Raw genomic sequence first — 15,856 nt, forward strand, 5'->3', positions numbered from 1 at the left:
CAGTGGTGGCTGACACTCGAATCCTGCAGCTCCCAGCCACAGAACTCCGTTTAATGAAGCAAATTTAGCAGGGATTTAGCCTGACCTCTGGGATTTCTGAAGCTACATTAAAGAACCCCAACTAAGGGAAAAGGAAAGATGTCTGAGTAAGTGTAGCTCTTTGAAAGAAATGTCTCCATCACCCATAAGAAACCGTTAAAATTGCTACCTCTTAATTTGTCCCTTTGGTCAATGTAATGCGTAAGCAAAGGCAGCAGGATTCTCTTGCTTACACAGTGTAGCCTTTGAACTGATGTAACTCAGTACAAATCCATCAGCTTGAAAGAGTTACTGTTAGATTATACCAGTGAGAACCTGAAAAACTATGAGCTGTAAACATACAGTATAACATGTAAATGCAAAAGTTTGAAAACCTCCAGGATGCTGATTTAGCTTGGCTCTATTTCAGCCAAGCCAGGATTGGTCTGAGATGAGTTGTACTAATATAAAGCTGCTGTAATGAATCAGGCTCCACTTCTCCTTGCTGATAGGGAAATGAAGACGTATGTGCCTCTGGGCTGCAGGCTCTGCTAAAGTATATGTGGTGCCACTTCTCACTTGATCCTTAAGGGAAATGCTGCATGCTGCTGGGTTGCATGGACTGGCTCCTTACAAAGGTCTTCTGATTTTAAGGGTTGTCATAACCTCCCTTTAAAAAGATGGAATGGAGCTGCACCACTGAAATGAGAGGGTAAAGGATTGTCCCTGTATGAATGTTCAAATATTAATTACCAAGTTTCCTAGTAGGAATCTATTATTATTATGAGTTAGCTTTGTATTAACCAACGAAGTGATGGTACTGAGCAGAAAAAGAGTGTAATAATTGGGGTTTCAATGCTTGTTAAATCAACTGGTAGAGGAAGCTGAGCAATTCTTTGAGAATAGCCTTGATGTTTTCTATTGAGTCAGCTGGCAGTGGCCTTTTTCAATTGAAAGCTATGTTTTTTGAGGAGGTAGGGGAGAATCCAACAACTGCAGATCATTTATGAGAAAATAAATAGACCCTGTCATCTCTTACAGCGCTGTCACATTGGTTTCCATTTACAACTGAAAAGAAATGAGGCTAAAGATTGCTCATTCCTATTATTGTCCCCTGATTTGTTTCTTTCTTTGCTTGCATGTGTGGGTGGTTATTTCGAGTTTTTGTCTGGCTTCGTTTGGCAATGTTTTTAATGTCCTGCATCCTGATGTGCTGCAGTTCATCCGCACCGGGGTGGGCAGCTGTAGCTCCTGCTTAGCTCTCGAACAGGTGGCAAGTAGGTAGAGGGAGGAAGACTATAAAGCTAAACGTTTGGGAAGTCTTCAAAATGTCCATTCACCACGGTTTGTACGCATCAGGAGATGTCCTTCTCTTCCCTCCCCTTCCCTGTTTCTGAATGATTTTCCAGAGAGGCTGTGATAAACGGCTTAGCTGAACTGAAAGTGCCACAGCCTGGAATGATAATCGAAAAAGATGCGTGTTGTTATAAACACTCAATCATTTTCCTTCTTTCTTGTGGAGTTGTTATTAAGCCCAGAGGTTCAGAAGTTCAAAAATATAAAGGAATAATTTGTACAAGAAAAGAAAGGAGTCTATTTCACAAGCCATTGATGCTTCCTCTGGGAATTTGCAGTAGCTGTTTGAGTAGCCAGGGTCATACAGAGCAACCATGCATTTTGCTCCCACTTAGGAAACCCCTAATTTTTAACTTTTTAACAGCCACAAGCTTAAGTTTCTGGCAATGAAAAGTGGAGGGAATGTTTGAGGAGCTCTTATTAAAAAAATAAACTTCAAATGATGATTGACTCCCCTTTTATGTCTCTAGAATGGGGCCCATAAATCTCAACGGTTTTCTCTTCAATGGCTACTTGTTCTTTTTGGTCAGTGACAACTTTTACTTTAAGCAAGCTCAGTTCTCAAATTAACCCTTGTGTTGACTCAGGCCTCCTTGTTTGCCTTTGCTTTGCCTCCCGCGGGTGTATAAAAGCTTAGCATATGGCAACTGATCCATTCCCATGTCATGGTCGATATGAGAAGCAGGCATCAGCATGTTGCTTGTGGAGGGAGAAACAATTTCAGAACTTCTGTTTCCAAGGAAAGTGGAGCTCTTAGTTAGCAGGACTCCCCTTTGGGTTCTTGGTGCAGGACTTGTAATAGGTATCTCAGTGCTTAAGGTTTAGAAAAGATGTACATTCATGTGCGTACTCAAGCTCCCAGTCCCAGCCTGTATGGGTGGGTTCTGGCACTCCCTCCATTACCTTCCTCTTAATGGTAACTATACAGATGCAGCTGTTCCTTAGTCCCTTGAAACCTACAAAGGAAATAAGTAATATAAAGCCCATAGAAATCTCAGGCAGCGTTAGCTGCTGAGCCTAGCAGAAGGCACATTTGAAAAACTGGTGTACCTTAGCTACTGAGCCTCCACCATGGGTACACAGGCTCTGGAAACTGTGCCTGCCTGTGTGTGGCCAGCCAAATTTGGGAGCTCTATCTTATATCTTTCTGTCAGTGACCTGTTATACAGTCCTGGGGCCTAATGCTTATGTCAACATGAGGTTAGGTTTCATGGCATCCTCAACAGAGCAGGAATGTCCTGGCTTATATTCATCTCCCCAGGAGAGAGGGAGGGTGGTAAAAAGGCATTCAGCAGCTACTGGGCAATCTTCTGCCATCTCCTGACAGGTCGTGATATAAATCAGGGACTTGAGTTGGACACAGAGGCCAGACCTTGTTGCTCTGTTCTGATCTCTATCAGCCATGATTAATTCAGTGCTATAGGTAAAAAGATAAACGTGGCTCCCTGCAATCTTAATTGTTTCCACCAGCCTTTGAACTGATGCCTTCATCTGGGAGCATTTAGCTGGGAATACAAAAGGCCAAGCTATGCCCAAGATTGCACGGTGGGCAGCAGAGGTTGTGGGATCTTCTGACACCAGCTGGGAATTGGTTTCTTGGCCATGCAGCACAGCTGGGGTGGGGGACACGAATTAATTCTGAATAGGTGGCTTGGAATATCATCTGGAAGTTTTTAGGTGCCAAAGATTCTGGATGTATTGCAGAGGAGATTGGCAAATGTGCTTTGAGGTGGCCTGGAGACTTCATGCGATGCTGCAGGGACTTCTGCTCTGCCATTCTCAATGCTTGTATGACAAGAGTAGAAAGTCTGGATTGCTTTTCTTGAGCAACTCCCATTGTAATTGAAAGAGTTGCTGTGAATCTTTTGCAGAACTGCTTGCTTCTTGCATCAGAAGACCTTCCTTTCCTCCCAGGACTCTCTAATGGCTTAGGCTGCAGTCTTTGCAAGTAACAGGCTCTGACCCATCCATCCACCTTCAGCACTGTTCACAGGGCCTCACTCCACTTCAGTGTTCTTGTGGACAAAGGAGTCTCATGATGATAACTTGAAAAATTATATGTGAGCTTTACTCCTGCTGTAACTTTGCTGTGTACCTATGGGAAATTCTGAAAAGGGCAGCAATCTTGATATAATTGGTGGAGGGGGGGGTGCTTTAAAAGGAAAAAGGTCTTTGTCAAAATCCAGCCTGCAAGGAGCAGAAACAGTTTATTTTAGCTGACAGCCTTGGAGAAAACCAGCATTGCTAAGTTTTAGATTAGTGTGGGTAGACACTAATAGGAAAATTTCAGGCTAGCAATTCAGAGGGAATAGTTTATTGCTTTTCAGTTAATCCCTTGTCAATTTCTGTCACCATAGAAAGAGGAGAGCTCTTTTTCCAACATTTGTGCCCAAAGCAAAATGTGATGAAAATAAGCAAATTGAAATGTAACTTAGCTCCCTAAAAGCTACGAGAGTACCCACCCCATCAGAGGGGGGAAAAAAAAAGAAAGAATTAGTATTTGCAGCTTAAACAAGATTCCAGGAAGTTTTGTCTTGGAGATACTTGTATCCTAATGCTTTGAATCCAGTGTGTTCCTGTTACCAGAGCTGAGGAAGGAATGTTTCCTGGGAAACTTCCTTTGTAATCAGTTCACTTTTGCACTCTGAATATTAACTGGCTGACATTTTTCTCACGTGTACTCAGGGTTTGGAGACATAAAATAAATAATAATTTAATGAATAACTATAAGTGGTTCTGAGAGTCTACAGGTCAAAATCCAAGCTAAGTTTGTTAGAATTCAGTAATTGTGTCCCTGAATGCAGTGCCAGCAACCCCAGTAGGATTTCTGGGAATCTACCTAGCAAAGCACAGCTGGAGAGGGAACAACCTGCTGAAAACTTGAGTGTTTCAGGAGATGGCAGCAACTGCCAACCTACTGCCATCTGTGGGCATGATTACAGCACATCCACATAAATCAGGCAAGGAATTGGAGGGGAGGGGGCAAGGGATCTTGTTGCTCTGCTCTGGGAAGCGCATCACCTGTAGAGAGATGAATCTGAGGAGCTTTCTCCAGTTCATGTAAACATTTCACAGCAGGAATGCAATAGTTGGATCTAACAAAAATATGTTTAGACTCTTCCTGATTCCTGAATAACCTGTCCCCTCCGGTAGCCAGTTTCATTGTCATTCTCTGAAATGAAATCTGTTCAGACTAGACAAAAAAGGTTCAAATAAAGTGATTGTTTAGTCCCAGTGATAATGAAAATATAGCTGTCTGTGGAAAGATAACCTCCCGTAATTCATAAACAATGGAACTGTATTGAAGAAGCCCTATATGTGGTAGAAAATGCAGTGCCTGCATTTATCATTCTGACCTAGAAAGCTAACGGAGGAGTTTGTTTCAAATAATTATTTCTATAAATTTCTTCTGTCTTGACTGCGAATAGACTGCAGCCTCCTTGAGCCTATTTATTAGCAGAATTAATTTGCTGAGTAACTGATGTAAATAGCTTGCTGAATAGTAATTATTCTTGGCCTCCACATGGCTTACAGTGCCTGGCTGAGAGTGGGTGATAGAAGAAATTTGAGCCACCGTGATTTGGTGGGTAGGCCACTTTCTTTCCCTGGTTAATTGGAGATGACTGGTCTTGATGCAACTTGGTATTTCCAAGGCGAGAGTCCTATAGTCTTCAGCACAGCTGTAGATCTGTATGGTGAGCTCTGGAGCACAGCTCTCCCTGGGCCATAAAGGCAGAGTGTGTGGATCTCATGCTCCTTCTTCATACTCCAGTGCCATCTTGCTCTTGCACAGACCTCCGTGGCTGCCCTTGAGCTGGGAAGGGAAAATTTGTTCATAGTTTCCCCCATGTAATACCTGCAAGGTCATTTTGTGCTTGCTTGAAGCCTAGAAAGCCAACATACCTGTGCCTCAAACCGTTTGTCCATGGCCAGAGGCACCATCTGCCTTGCTGGAAAGCATTGCCTGCTTTTGAAGGGCCATGACTTACTCTCCATCGTGTTGGTACACATTGAAATTGGCATCTGTTCATGCTGATACCCAGGGCTGGAAGCTGGAAATCTAAATTGTGGATCTCTATGTCCTCTTCAGCCCCTCTTGCTGCAGGAGCAGCAGTCTGGAAAGGGCTGTGCTGGCATTGCAAGGTGTTAAACTGGGATGACTGAAGGAGTTAATCTGCTGCCTGACTGTAATATAATAGAAAGAAAAACATGCCTGTAGGACTAGTCCATTTTACTATGTAGCTTCAGCTGGTAATTAAAAAGAAGCAGTTGAAAATTAAGCAGTAATATGAATAAAACCCCAAATTAAATATACCCAGGACGGGCTGGATTTTCAATGGATGGATACAAAGCATATCATTAAACCAGGCTTTTATAAAAAATGTCTCAGGCTGGATGCCTGTAACCAGGAGGAGCTTCCCAAAGCTTTACCCTTTTCCATGAGGGTGCCCCCTTTGCTGCAGTCCCTTGTCACCAGGGCACGAGCCACCCCACAGGGTGCTTGTTTCCACATTCCTTCTATTACAGAGCAGACAAAAAAGCAAAATTGAAACCACAGAAGAGACCGCTAAAAGTCTTATTGGCGACTCAAGAGCACAAATGTGGTTTCAGGTTCTTGGGAAAGGTTTCATTTGCCTCTTTTGAAAGCGATGGTCCTGGAAGTGGAGACAATGTGCCCATTTAAGGTGGAGGAAAATGATCGTGGGCAGTGCCTTTTGGGTCCTGGGCATCCTGCCACGCGTCGATGTTAGGAGTACGAGTGCTGAGCAAAGTAGCAGACTGAGCTGGGCAACTGATGTGACTTTCCTTCTGCAAAGACCAGGCAGCCAGCTGCTCCTGAATAACTCAGTGTAAGTCAGTACGGCAATGACTTCAGCTTGACTAAAGGAGGAGCAGGGGGGTGGGAGAGAAAGAGTAAAAGTGAAGGAGGCAAATTTCCAAATGGTGGGAATTCATTGTCTGAAGAAGACTCACGCTTTGCTCACCTCATTTCTTGCATTCTTTTCCAAAGTATTTGTTACCAGACACTTGGAGGCGTTGGGCTTATCTGGGATGACTGCTTTTACTTGAATGATTTCTTTATTTGCTGAAGCTTCTGTTCCGTGATGGACCAAAGCAGAGGGTAATGCTACCCAGTTTATACTCTCTGGTAGACTGAGAAAAGAACGAGTTATTCTGGTGCCTAAGGCACTAATGGATGTCTGTAGTGCCCCATGACGGAGCCTCCATGTTACTCTTTGTACATAAGCATTTATTTTTTCTACATTGTGTATGTAGTACACTCAAAACACAGTGGCGTTTAGATATTGCAGAATAATAGCTATATTCTTAATGGCTCAAAAGAGTGATGCATTCTCAAAAGAGAATGCATTGCATTCTGATGCAATGCAAAGGGCATCAGACTGAGCATCTCTGAACACACTTTATGTCTCTTGGTGATGGAATCACATTTACATTGATGACATTGGTTTTGCATTTAGACCATTACTAGCTTGATGTCAAGCTGAATTAATGGCAAAATAGAAGGTGCCAGTGTTGTGGTGAGCACATTCAGAGTGCATCCTTTCACTGTAGTGTCCTGGTTCACAAAGCAGGAAATACTGGAAATTCCAAATCAGAGCTTTCCTTTCCCTTTCCCTTTCCCTTTCCCTTTCCCTTTCCCTTTCCCTTTCCCTTTCCCTTTCCCTTTCCCTTTCCCTTTCCCTTTCCCTTTCCCTTTCCCTTTCCCTTTCCCTTTCCCTTTCCCGTTCCCGTTCCCTTTCCCTTTCCCTTTCCCTCCCCTCCCCTCTAAATGAAGAGAAACTGAGTACCTTTAGAAATAGCTCAGTTCAATATATTTAGAAGAAATGGTTTCAGATCTTATCCTTCATGCCTGTGCTACAACTGCTTCTGACATATTTAAGACCTTGTTTTGAGATGTTTTGGCCTAATTTAAGGTGTGGTATTTGTAATACATGTAATGTGAATTACATGGTATTTCAGAAGTTCTATCTAGACAGGAATTAACTTAGGTTAGAGTTTTATTCCACTGTCTTTATTTGTTGTCTTTATGGCCTCGTACACCTGAAGACTTGTATCTAAGAGTCCTGCTGAAGCAAAAAATATGTGTAATAGTTTGGTGTGGTCAGCTTATAGAATAAAATAGAGCTGCCAGGTGAGTCCTCCCTGGGCTATGGTGATGGTTTGTTGAAGTCGTAGTGCTGAAGGAATGGGGGTCTTATGCACATTCCAGTACTTTCCATCTAGGTATCATTGTGGTGGTTTTGTTTGTGTGTTTTTATGCTTTGACTCAGTGAAACACAAAGCAAATACCAAATATAGATTTCGACTTTGGCACTTGTTAAGTTTTTAATGGGTGGTTCATATGAAGAGAAAAGTCAGGGGGTTGAAGCGAGCGCTAAGCTCCCAGAAGTCAACTTAAATACTTCATCAAGACCTCTGGGTGCATGGGGTTGGAGCCCTTATCTCCTCGTGGTATTCCCAGCTCCAAATAAAACCATCTTAGTCTTAAACAAACAGGCTGTCCCAAGAAGCTGTGGGTGCCCCGTCCCTGGAGGAACTCAAGGCCAGGCTGGATGGAACCTTGGGCCAAGCCTGATCTGGTGTGGGGCACCCAGCCCATGGCACGGGTTGGGACTGGATGGGCTTTAAGGTCCCTTCCAACCCAACCATTCTATGATTGTGTGATTAGTGTCAGGGCTGTGAGTTATTAATACAAATGGCCCTGCACCAGGTCAAGCCTGCATGTCACCGGTAGGATTTGTCGTGGTTAGGGGTTTCTACAAACACCTTGGTCAGATTCAAACTGTTTTATTAAACTGGTTAATTGGTAATTTGAAAGGGAGAGAAAAAGCAAAGTCCTTAGGTCTCCCTGGTCAGTGCCAAGCCGCAGACGCTTAACTACTCCTGCCTTTCAGAAGCAATAACTGCAGGCTTGGGGAACATATGGAACCAACTAACTGAAAGGCTTTTATGAGGAGCTTTAACAGGGGGCACGGTTTTCTGAGCAGAAATTCCAGTGGATGAGTTAATAGTTTCACTTTCCTTAGCTGTCCCTTTATAGGAACAACAACAGCAAAGTAAGGTGCGTTCCTCCAGTGGCCCCGGCAGCACAGTGTGCCGATGCATCCAGGATTTCTCTTGGACACTGAGGGAGTCCTTTATAGTTCCTCCGGGACCTGTTTTTTCAGAGCTATTTCCTGATGCTGACCTCATTAGGTGAGTTTCACAGCTCACTAATTCCTAGCAACAGTGCAAAAGATTCAAGGAAAGGGGAAACCCGTCTTCTGGAAACCAGTGGAACTGAACAGATTTGGGCAAACACTTTTATTGCTTTTCATTAATCTGAAAAATCAGGGACTTGGGTTTTTCAGTTTTTCTTTCTTTTTTTTTTTTCTTCTCTCTTTGTTTTTCCCTCCAGGCCATTATTTTGACCTGAAAGAGTATATTTGATTTTCTATTTGAGTACAGAGAATGGTAACAACAGAACAAGAACCCCTGAAGAACGGTACACCTCAGTACTTATGATGTGGTTTGTTTTGAGCTGAGCACGAGAGTGGGCACTTCTTTTCTTGAGTCGCAATGAGAGCGCTGATGGGATATACTCACCCAAATGCTTCCAGTAATGCTTATTTAGTATTTGCATTGTGTTGGCACTTGTTCAGAAGAGAAAGCAAAAGAAAACAACAGTTCCCTGCCCAAGAGATGACATCACGCTATGAAACTTCAGGACTTGTTTTTGCAGAATTGTTATTAATCATGGTTCTATGCAGGGGTCATCCTGTAACTCCAGCTACTGGAGTCATATGAATGCTATGCTTATGGTTCAGCCTTAGTAAGTCTAGGACTGGAGAGTGATTTCTCCATCAGGGCAATCAAATTTTTATGTATGGCAAAGTTTGATGTGAGAGTTTTCACAGTTTCCTTTGCTTCTCCAATCTCAATAGCAAACCCACCAGACGAATGTTGATCTCTTTCTTTTCAGTTCAACACAAATTTTGTTCCTTCCATTGTAAGTCCTGAATTTTCTGTTTTATTAGCAAAATAGTTCCTATGAAGTTTGGGACCATTCAAGTGTTTGACCTGGTAAAAACACTTCCTTATAGTACTTTACAGTGGTTTCTTAGATGCCCACATGAAGCTGTTTTTCCATTGTGGCACTGTTTGGAACTACAGTCAGAAAACTGAAGATGTGGTCCTTGGAACCTTTCCACTTGGTTAGAAATCCATAGTATTGCCTTCTAAATGAGGTGATAGGCACAGAGTTGAGCTGTCATCAGAACTGGGAGAACTGCAGGAGTTTAATAAACGAAATGGATTTCTGACAAAGCATGTGCACGTTTTACTTGGAAAGCTATAACAGGATAATCAACTGAAGTCAATTCACTCACATATGCAAAAGTATTAAAAACGTAGAGCTGAATGGACACAGCTGCCTCTGCTTCCACAAGCTGATGTTCAGTGATGGTCATGGGAAAGAATCCATACATTGTGATGGTTTGTGAGAGTACCTTGGAATAAGAGGAATTTTTATCTTGCTTTGCTTCCAAAACCAAATACAATGAAGAACGAGATCTGTGACAGAACTCCTCAAGTGTTCCTAAGGCCAGCTGCACATCAACTCACTTCTCCTCATTGTCTGGAGAGGTGGCAGTGCTTTCTTAGTGCTGTTTCTGTGGACTGGATCCACAAACACATCTCATTGAAATCTAACATAAAATCAGACAGCTTCTCCTTTGCTCCAGCTAATGCTATGGCTTTGGAAAAATGAAGCTCAAAATGACAACCTGCAGTGTTATGTATGCATGTATAAACATTTTTAAGCAATGTCAGCCCCCTTTGGGACCTTGAGACCTCATACAGGTTTTGTCTGCTCATTTTATTTGAGTAGTTCAGAGGTTTTCCAATCTTTTGTCTTTTGAAGTTGAAAACAAGTGGTTTATGCATTTCAGATGATTTAAACACGAGATAGACTTTTGCTGCCATTACTTTCTATTAGTATTTGACTTCTGACTAATCCAGATGTGTGGAGGGAAGTAAATACTGTTTGTAGTGTCAAGGTAATCAGTAAAGTCCTTTGTTAGGGTATTCATTAGGCTTGTTTGGTCTCTCAGACCTGCAGCGGGTTTGCACAGGGATTGCAAAGGCTGGTCTCTGCAGATTTGGCTGCGGCTGTAGTGCCCAGGATGACCATGGCCAAAGATCAAAGGGACCTTAATGGTCATCTACTGCCTGGGCTGAAGCGATGCAGGAGGCATCAAGCATCAGCCAAGGCTGGGTGATGGAGAGAGCAGTGGGCATAAATTTAAGAAATTGAGCCATTGTGTTCACTAAGAAATTGAAGTTGAGGATTCTGAAGATCTCCTCCTTCCTGGGAAGACTTTGAATGAAAGTCAGCAGTAAGGCAGAGCTTTCCTCCTGTACCAGGCCTATCTCTGACCTTCCTATGGAAGAACTGGCCGGGTCCAGGACCCTCTTCCATGTGATGACAATAGTGCAAAAGTGCTGCTAAAAGATCAGACCAGTTGTTCCTGGTGCTGTGTGGGGTTGGTGGTACCTGTTCTCTTAGGCAGTGAAGCACAACAGTAAGGTTTAAAGTTTGCCATAAGGGCTGGTATCTCCAAACATGCATGAAATCTGTGTTGGCTTGCTGCTTTGCACAGGAGGATGACACCACATGGGTAGAAAACCTACTTCTTGGAAGGGTGAAAATCCTCTTCTGTTGTCCATGTTCAATTGGTTGCAAACTGGGGCCAGAGACAACCGTGCAAAACTGGCCTTCAGAGCACACAGCTGTCAGGATCGTAAATTGCATGAATAAAATGCACTTTCCCAGCACCAAGCTCATAACTTCCCATCACTTCCCAGAACAAATACTGTCTGCTATATTTATTAGGTGGGACTGTGCATAGGCAGTCGCTTTCAGTGTATTTATTTGGAAGCCCTCAGTTGTGCGGTAATCTCAGGCACCTCTGGGAGATTTAGCTCAGATAGAGGTTTGGGCTGGAGGTCACAGGGTCACTGATATTAAGATAGGGAGCAGGAAAGGAAACGGCATTGTTTTTGTGGCATTATCTGAACAGTAAGGAAAAATAAATGCAGCTTTTAAGATGGCTTTAATCTGACTTTGGAGGAAATGGCCTACAAATCCAGCGAGCAGGCAGCTGCTGCAAGACCTTGCCTCTTCTTATGCGTGTTTTGAGCCGCTCAACCCAAAAGCATGATGACCGAGGCTTGGTTAAGCAACAGCTCTCTAGAAATCTTCTCAAGTGGCTGAAGTTTTGCTTGAGCATATGCAAATACTTTAGCTCCTGTCCCAGAATACAATCTCTGCAGTTGCTTTTTTGGGCAGTAGCTTGGAGGCAGAAATTGGTTTCCCTATGAGGTCAGCCGGGTGCCAGGGCTCACCTGGCAGCATTTCTAGGTCCTCTTACAGCACAGGGGCAAAGAGCAGGAACACAACCATCCTGAGACAAGCACCAATAGTAATAAATCTGGTGCCCATGCACTGGGATCCATCTCCTGCTGCAAGCTCTGATCAACTCCTCTCCCATGTGATGTCTTTGGTTTTTTAAAACAGGCGAGCAAACACTGTGGCCCTTTCTGCAGCCAAATGCTTATTTTCAAGGAGCATGCAGGCAGTTTGCTCTAACCCTCTGCAAATATGACTGAAATCAGCTAATAGGTTCCAAATTTATTAGGAGGAAGCATAGAGCATGAATGCGAAGGACTGGTTTCCTCAGGAAGCTGAAGTAACCAAAAAAAAAAAAAAGCATTCAGAATGCAAAGTAAGGATTTGTTTGTTGCCTCCTTAATATTTTACTGTAAAACACTCTGTCTTATCTGTCTTATGCTCAAGGTTTTTCTGCCTGTTTGTATATATATGTGTGTGTGTGAGCATTTCTGTGTATAAAATTCCAGCAACATCCACTGTTTAAAAAATCAAAACTGAGAAGGATTTTACTAAAAGCATTTTGGGAAAAGCTCTGCTCTCGGTTTTCCTGTCAAAGTTTTTCTAAGCTTTTATTTTTATTAGTCAAAATGTTTAGAATCCCCAGGAAATCCTGGGATGAACCGTTTCCTCTTTAAGCTGTAGCCCTTAGGGGAAAAAAAAGAGAACGCTCAGATCCTTCAAAGGTTAGAAATTTTTAAACTGTATTTTTTGCAGATTTTTTAAATTACAGGAAAACTAAGTTAGGAAGATGCTTAGCTTTATGCTACGGTCCTGGGAAAGATAGATCTCTTTGTAGAAAAGCCCGATGAGACCCTTAGATCTGAGTGAGGAAATCTCTTAGGCTCGGATTTTAAGAGGCAACCAGTTGTGGGGTGGAGGCCCAGCAGGTTCATTTGAAAGACCATCTTTATGTTTTTTAAAAATAAATTAAAAAGGAACATTTTATTTCCCTCAACCGGAACGTGTGTGTTAGTGAACATCGAACAGCTTTGTATTCAGAGGCTGTTAATGCCCTGGAGATAATTTTATTTTCTTATTAATTAAATTTATTTTTTTCTCAGATCTTATTTGCCTATATACCTGAGCTTTTACAGCAGTAAATTCAGTTGACGGTTTCCCTTCCTTCAGATCAACTCCAGTGGAAACTGTGTTTGTAAACAAATAAGAACTTCCAAGTTGCAAAAACACTGGTACATCACTAATTTTAAACTCCTTTGGGATTTAATCTTAAAGTCAGTTCATTTACTTAAAGTTAGGCATGTGAGTAAGAATATTTATCAGAGACTGCAGCCGTGGCTGGGCCAGCTGGCACTCAGCATGTGTTGCTTACCCGAGAGTTCATCATCATCAAGGGCATTTTGGGGGTACAGAAATGTAAATAGTAAAGAGTGGTTCTATTTCCTCTGTGCAAGTGTGTCCAGGTGGACAACAGGTTGACCATAAGCCAGCAGTGGCCTAGAAGGACAATGGTATCCTGGGGTGCATTAAAAAGAACGTGGCCAACAGGTCAAGGGAAGTTCTCCTCCATTACTCTGCCTTGGTGAGGCCTCATAAGAAGTACAGTGTCTACTAACAGCGTTGCAATTCAATATCTCTGTTTTGCAGAAGGGTAGGTGAAGAGGAAAGACTAAAGGAGGGAGACTGACAGTGAATTGCCTCATGTTTCTGATTTTAAAGCAAGCAGAATGTCCCCCTAATACATCAGCGACTTCCTAAGTTTGGAAGGTTATGATTTTTATTGAAAATCTTCTGATTTTGTTTGGGCTTTGGATTTAAGATAGCTGCCAGGATTTCCCTATTTCACTATTTCACTATTTAGTGAAAGGAAATACAAGCTTCCTCATTTTAATTCCAGTGTCTTCCACGCAGCCAAATTGTCTGCATAGACAGCCTGAAAGCTCTCAGACTGTCTCCTCTGCAGGAGCAGTGTTGTGAAGTTAGACCTTATGAGGAATAACAAGGGTCATATAATAAGGACTTATACTAGAGAAAGTTAGAATTCCCTTCCAGTTGGAAATATCTGATAATCAGCCCTTATTGCTGTGGGCTCGGATGGGTCAATAAACTTCATATGTGTGTGAGTTTTTTGAGTCATTTGGCCTTTTACACTTTGCTTCTTTGATACCTAATATTATTAACTCCTCTTCTGTTCTTGTTTGCATTTCTACAGGTGCTGTTTGCACTAAACCAAACTCTGCTCCAGCATGAAAGTCTCCGAGCAGGCAGTTTGCAGGCCCCGTACACCACTGAAGATCTCATCAAACATTATAATTGCGGAGACCTGAATGCTGTTATATTCAATCATGACACTTCCCAGGTAAGCAGAAATGTTGTGTATGAGCCAGCGAGCTGAGAACAAATAATTTGCTTTAAAATAGATGATATTTTCTCTTACAAAGACAGGAAGTGTTCTCTTACTAAAGTTCCTGATCTAAAATTTCTACACTGGATATAGTGACCTGTATTCATTAAAATGCTTGGTATCTATTTCTACCAGGTAATCACACACATAGTTTCCCCATAGTTTCTGCATAGTTTCTGCATCCTACAGGTCTCACATGACAAAAAAGGGTGTAATTTAGCAGATGAATAGAGGCAAAGAGAGGTTAAGAGCTCAGCATAAAGCCTGTCAGATGCCTATAGCACAGCAGAAAGTAAAACTCCAATCTCACAGTCATCACTTTCTACCCCATCTCCTCTTTTTCCTCTTCCTTTTGATGTCTCATGTTTTCTTCTCCACGTGTATCTCATCTGCATAATGAAAGTTTGGGGTTTCCTAGGTATGGCTTCGGCTCTGGGGAAGTGACTGACTGGAAAACTTTCCTAGGAATGTGCCTTAAAAAAAGTTAATTATGGACATTTGTGGGACTGTTGAATGTGGTCTCCTCATTAAGGGGGAAAAAAAATCTTTGTAATATTTGAGCTTATGTTTGAAGAGGAAGTGAACCTTGTGTAAATACTCTGTAAAGTAAATAACTTCTCAAACATGTCATAATTCAATAATTTTGTATGTGTCTCAGACAGCCCTTCCGTCTCTGTTTATCTTAGTTATCCAATGCTATTAAAGACTCAATGGAGCAGAAATCTGCTTTCCAGACTAGTTTGATAGTTCATGGCAAACTTGGAGATTCTCATTTGATATATAGGTTCATCTTTCTTCTTCCCCATTAATTCTTTGGAAACTTGGTCTATGGATACCGTCTCTTACCTCATCTTTTTATTTGATAAATGTTCACAGATTCCTGTCTCAGATGCAGTGTCTTTTTTGAAGGGGACCTTTATATACTTTGCCAGCCTCAGTATTTTGTATGTTTTGCCAATGAAAGTCCATTAAATCATGATAGTGGCTTACCATTAAGACAGAGAAATCAAGAATAACTATGTGACCTCAAGAGAGAATTGAGATCAGGTGAGCAGAGATTTTCAGGGCTTCTTACCTTGCTGTTGTTATCCTGAGTTGCACAGGGCTCTGTGGGTCAGTAATTTCTCAGATAAAGAACTGAGAAAGCAAGGATGGCCCCAGTCTGCAAGTTAGCCACTCTCCACAACATGGGTGTTTTGTACAGGTCTTTGATGCTGCTTCAAGAAGTTCTAGGTAGAAATATTAAATATTTCCATTGCAGCATTTTCCAAGCAATCTGTCACAGAACTAACCTCAACATCAGCTTGGACAGTTGGAAGTTCTTAAATCATAGAAAAAATGGTTATATCTCCTCCTCTTTTTCCCTATCTGGTTATATGATTCTGTATTTCTCAAATTGTAGGAAGAGTGGTTAATGGTAATGAATGAGATCAAATCTCTTCACTCATGTAGTCCTATAGAGTGAAACACTGTTTTAGCATAACTAAGCAGGACATAAAAGGTGTTGCTAACAGAGCATTACTAAAACAGATGTTTGTGTAGAGCAGAGCTGCCAGAGCTGTTCTGCCTGGGCAGTTTTGCACTGAAAAGCAAAGAGAGAAACCAACTTTGTTAAGAATATGTCTCTATAGGTGCGGTGTGTGAGTTGAAAAACGTAGAGAGCTCAA

The 15,856-nt window shown here is 42.1% G+C and overlaps 1 protein-coding gene across 2 annotated transcripts in view; it reads left to right on the forward strand.

The window, feature by feature from the left end:
- The window catches only part of TRABD2B (TraB domain containing 2B), a 257,922-nt gene that overhangs the window by 124,728 nt on the left and 117,338 nt on the right, over nucleotides 1-15,856 (forward strand). For both annotated transcript variants that reach the window (XR_008202202.1, XM_052665961.1), the window contains exon 3: nucleotides 13,998-14,144. Coding sequence is in view for 1 of the 2 variants with exons in the window: in XM_052665961.1 (XP_052521921.1) it covers nucleotides 13,998-14,144 (147 nt within the window). In the remaining variant the exon portion in view is untranslated. The remainder of the gene's footprint in view (nucleotides 1-13,997; nucleotides 14,145-15,856) is intronic.

Source organism: Tympanuchus pallidicinctus, unplaced genomic scaffold (genome assembly GCF_026119805.1).
Source record: "Tympanuchus pallidicinctus isolate F22 unplaced genomic scaffold, pur_lepc_1.0 scaffold7, whole genome shotgun sequence".
Lineage (NCBI taxonomy): Eukaryota > Metazoa > Chordata > Aves > Galliformes > Phasianidae > Tympanuchus > Tympanuchus pallidicinctus.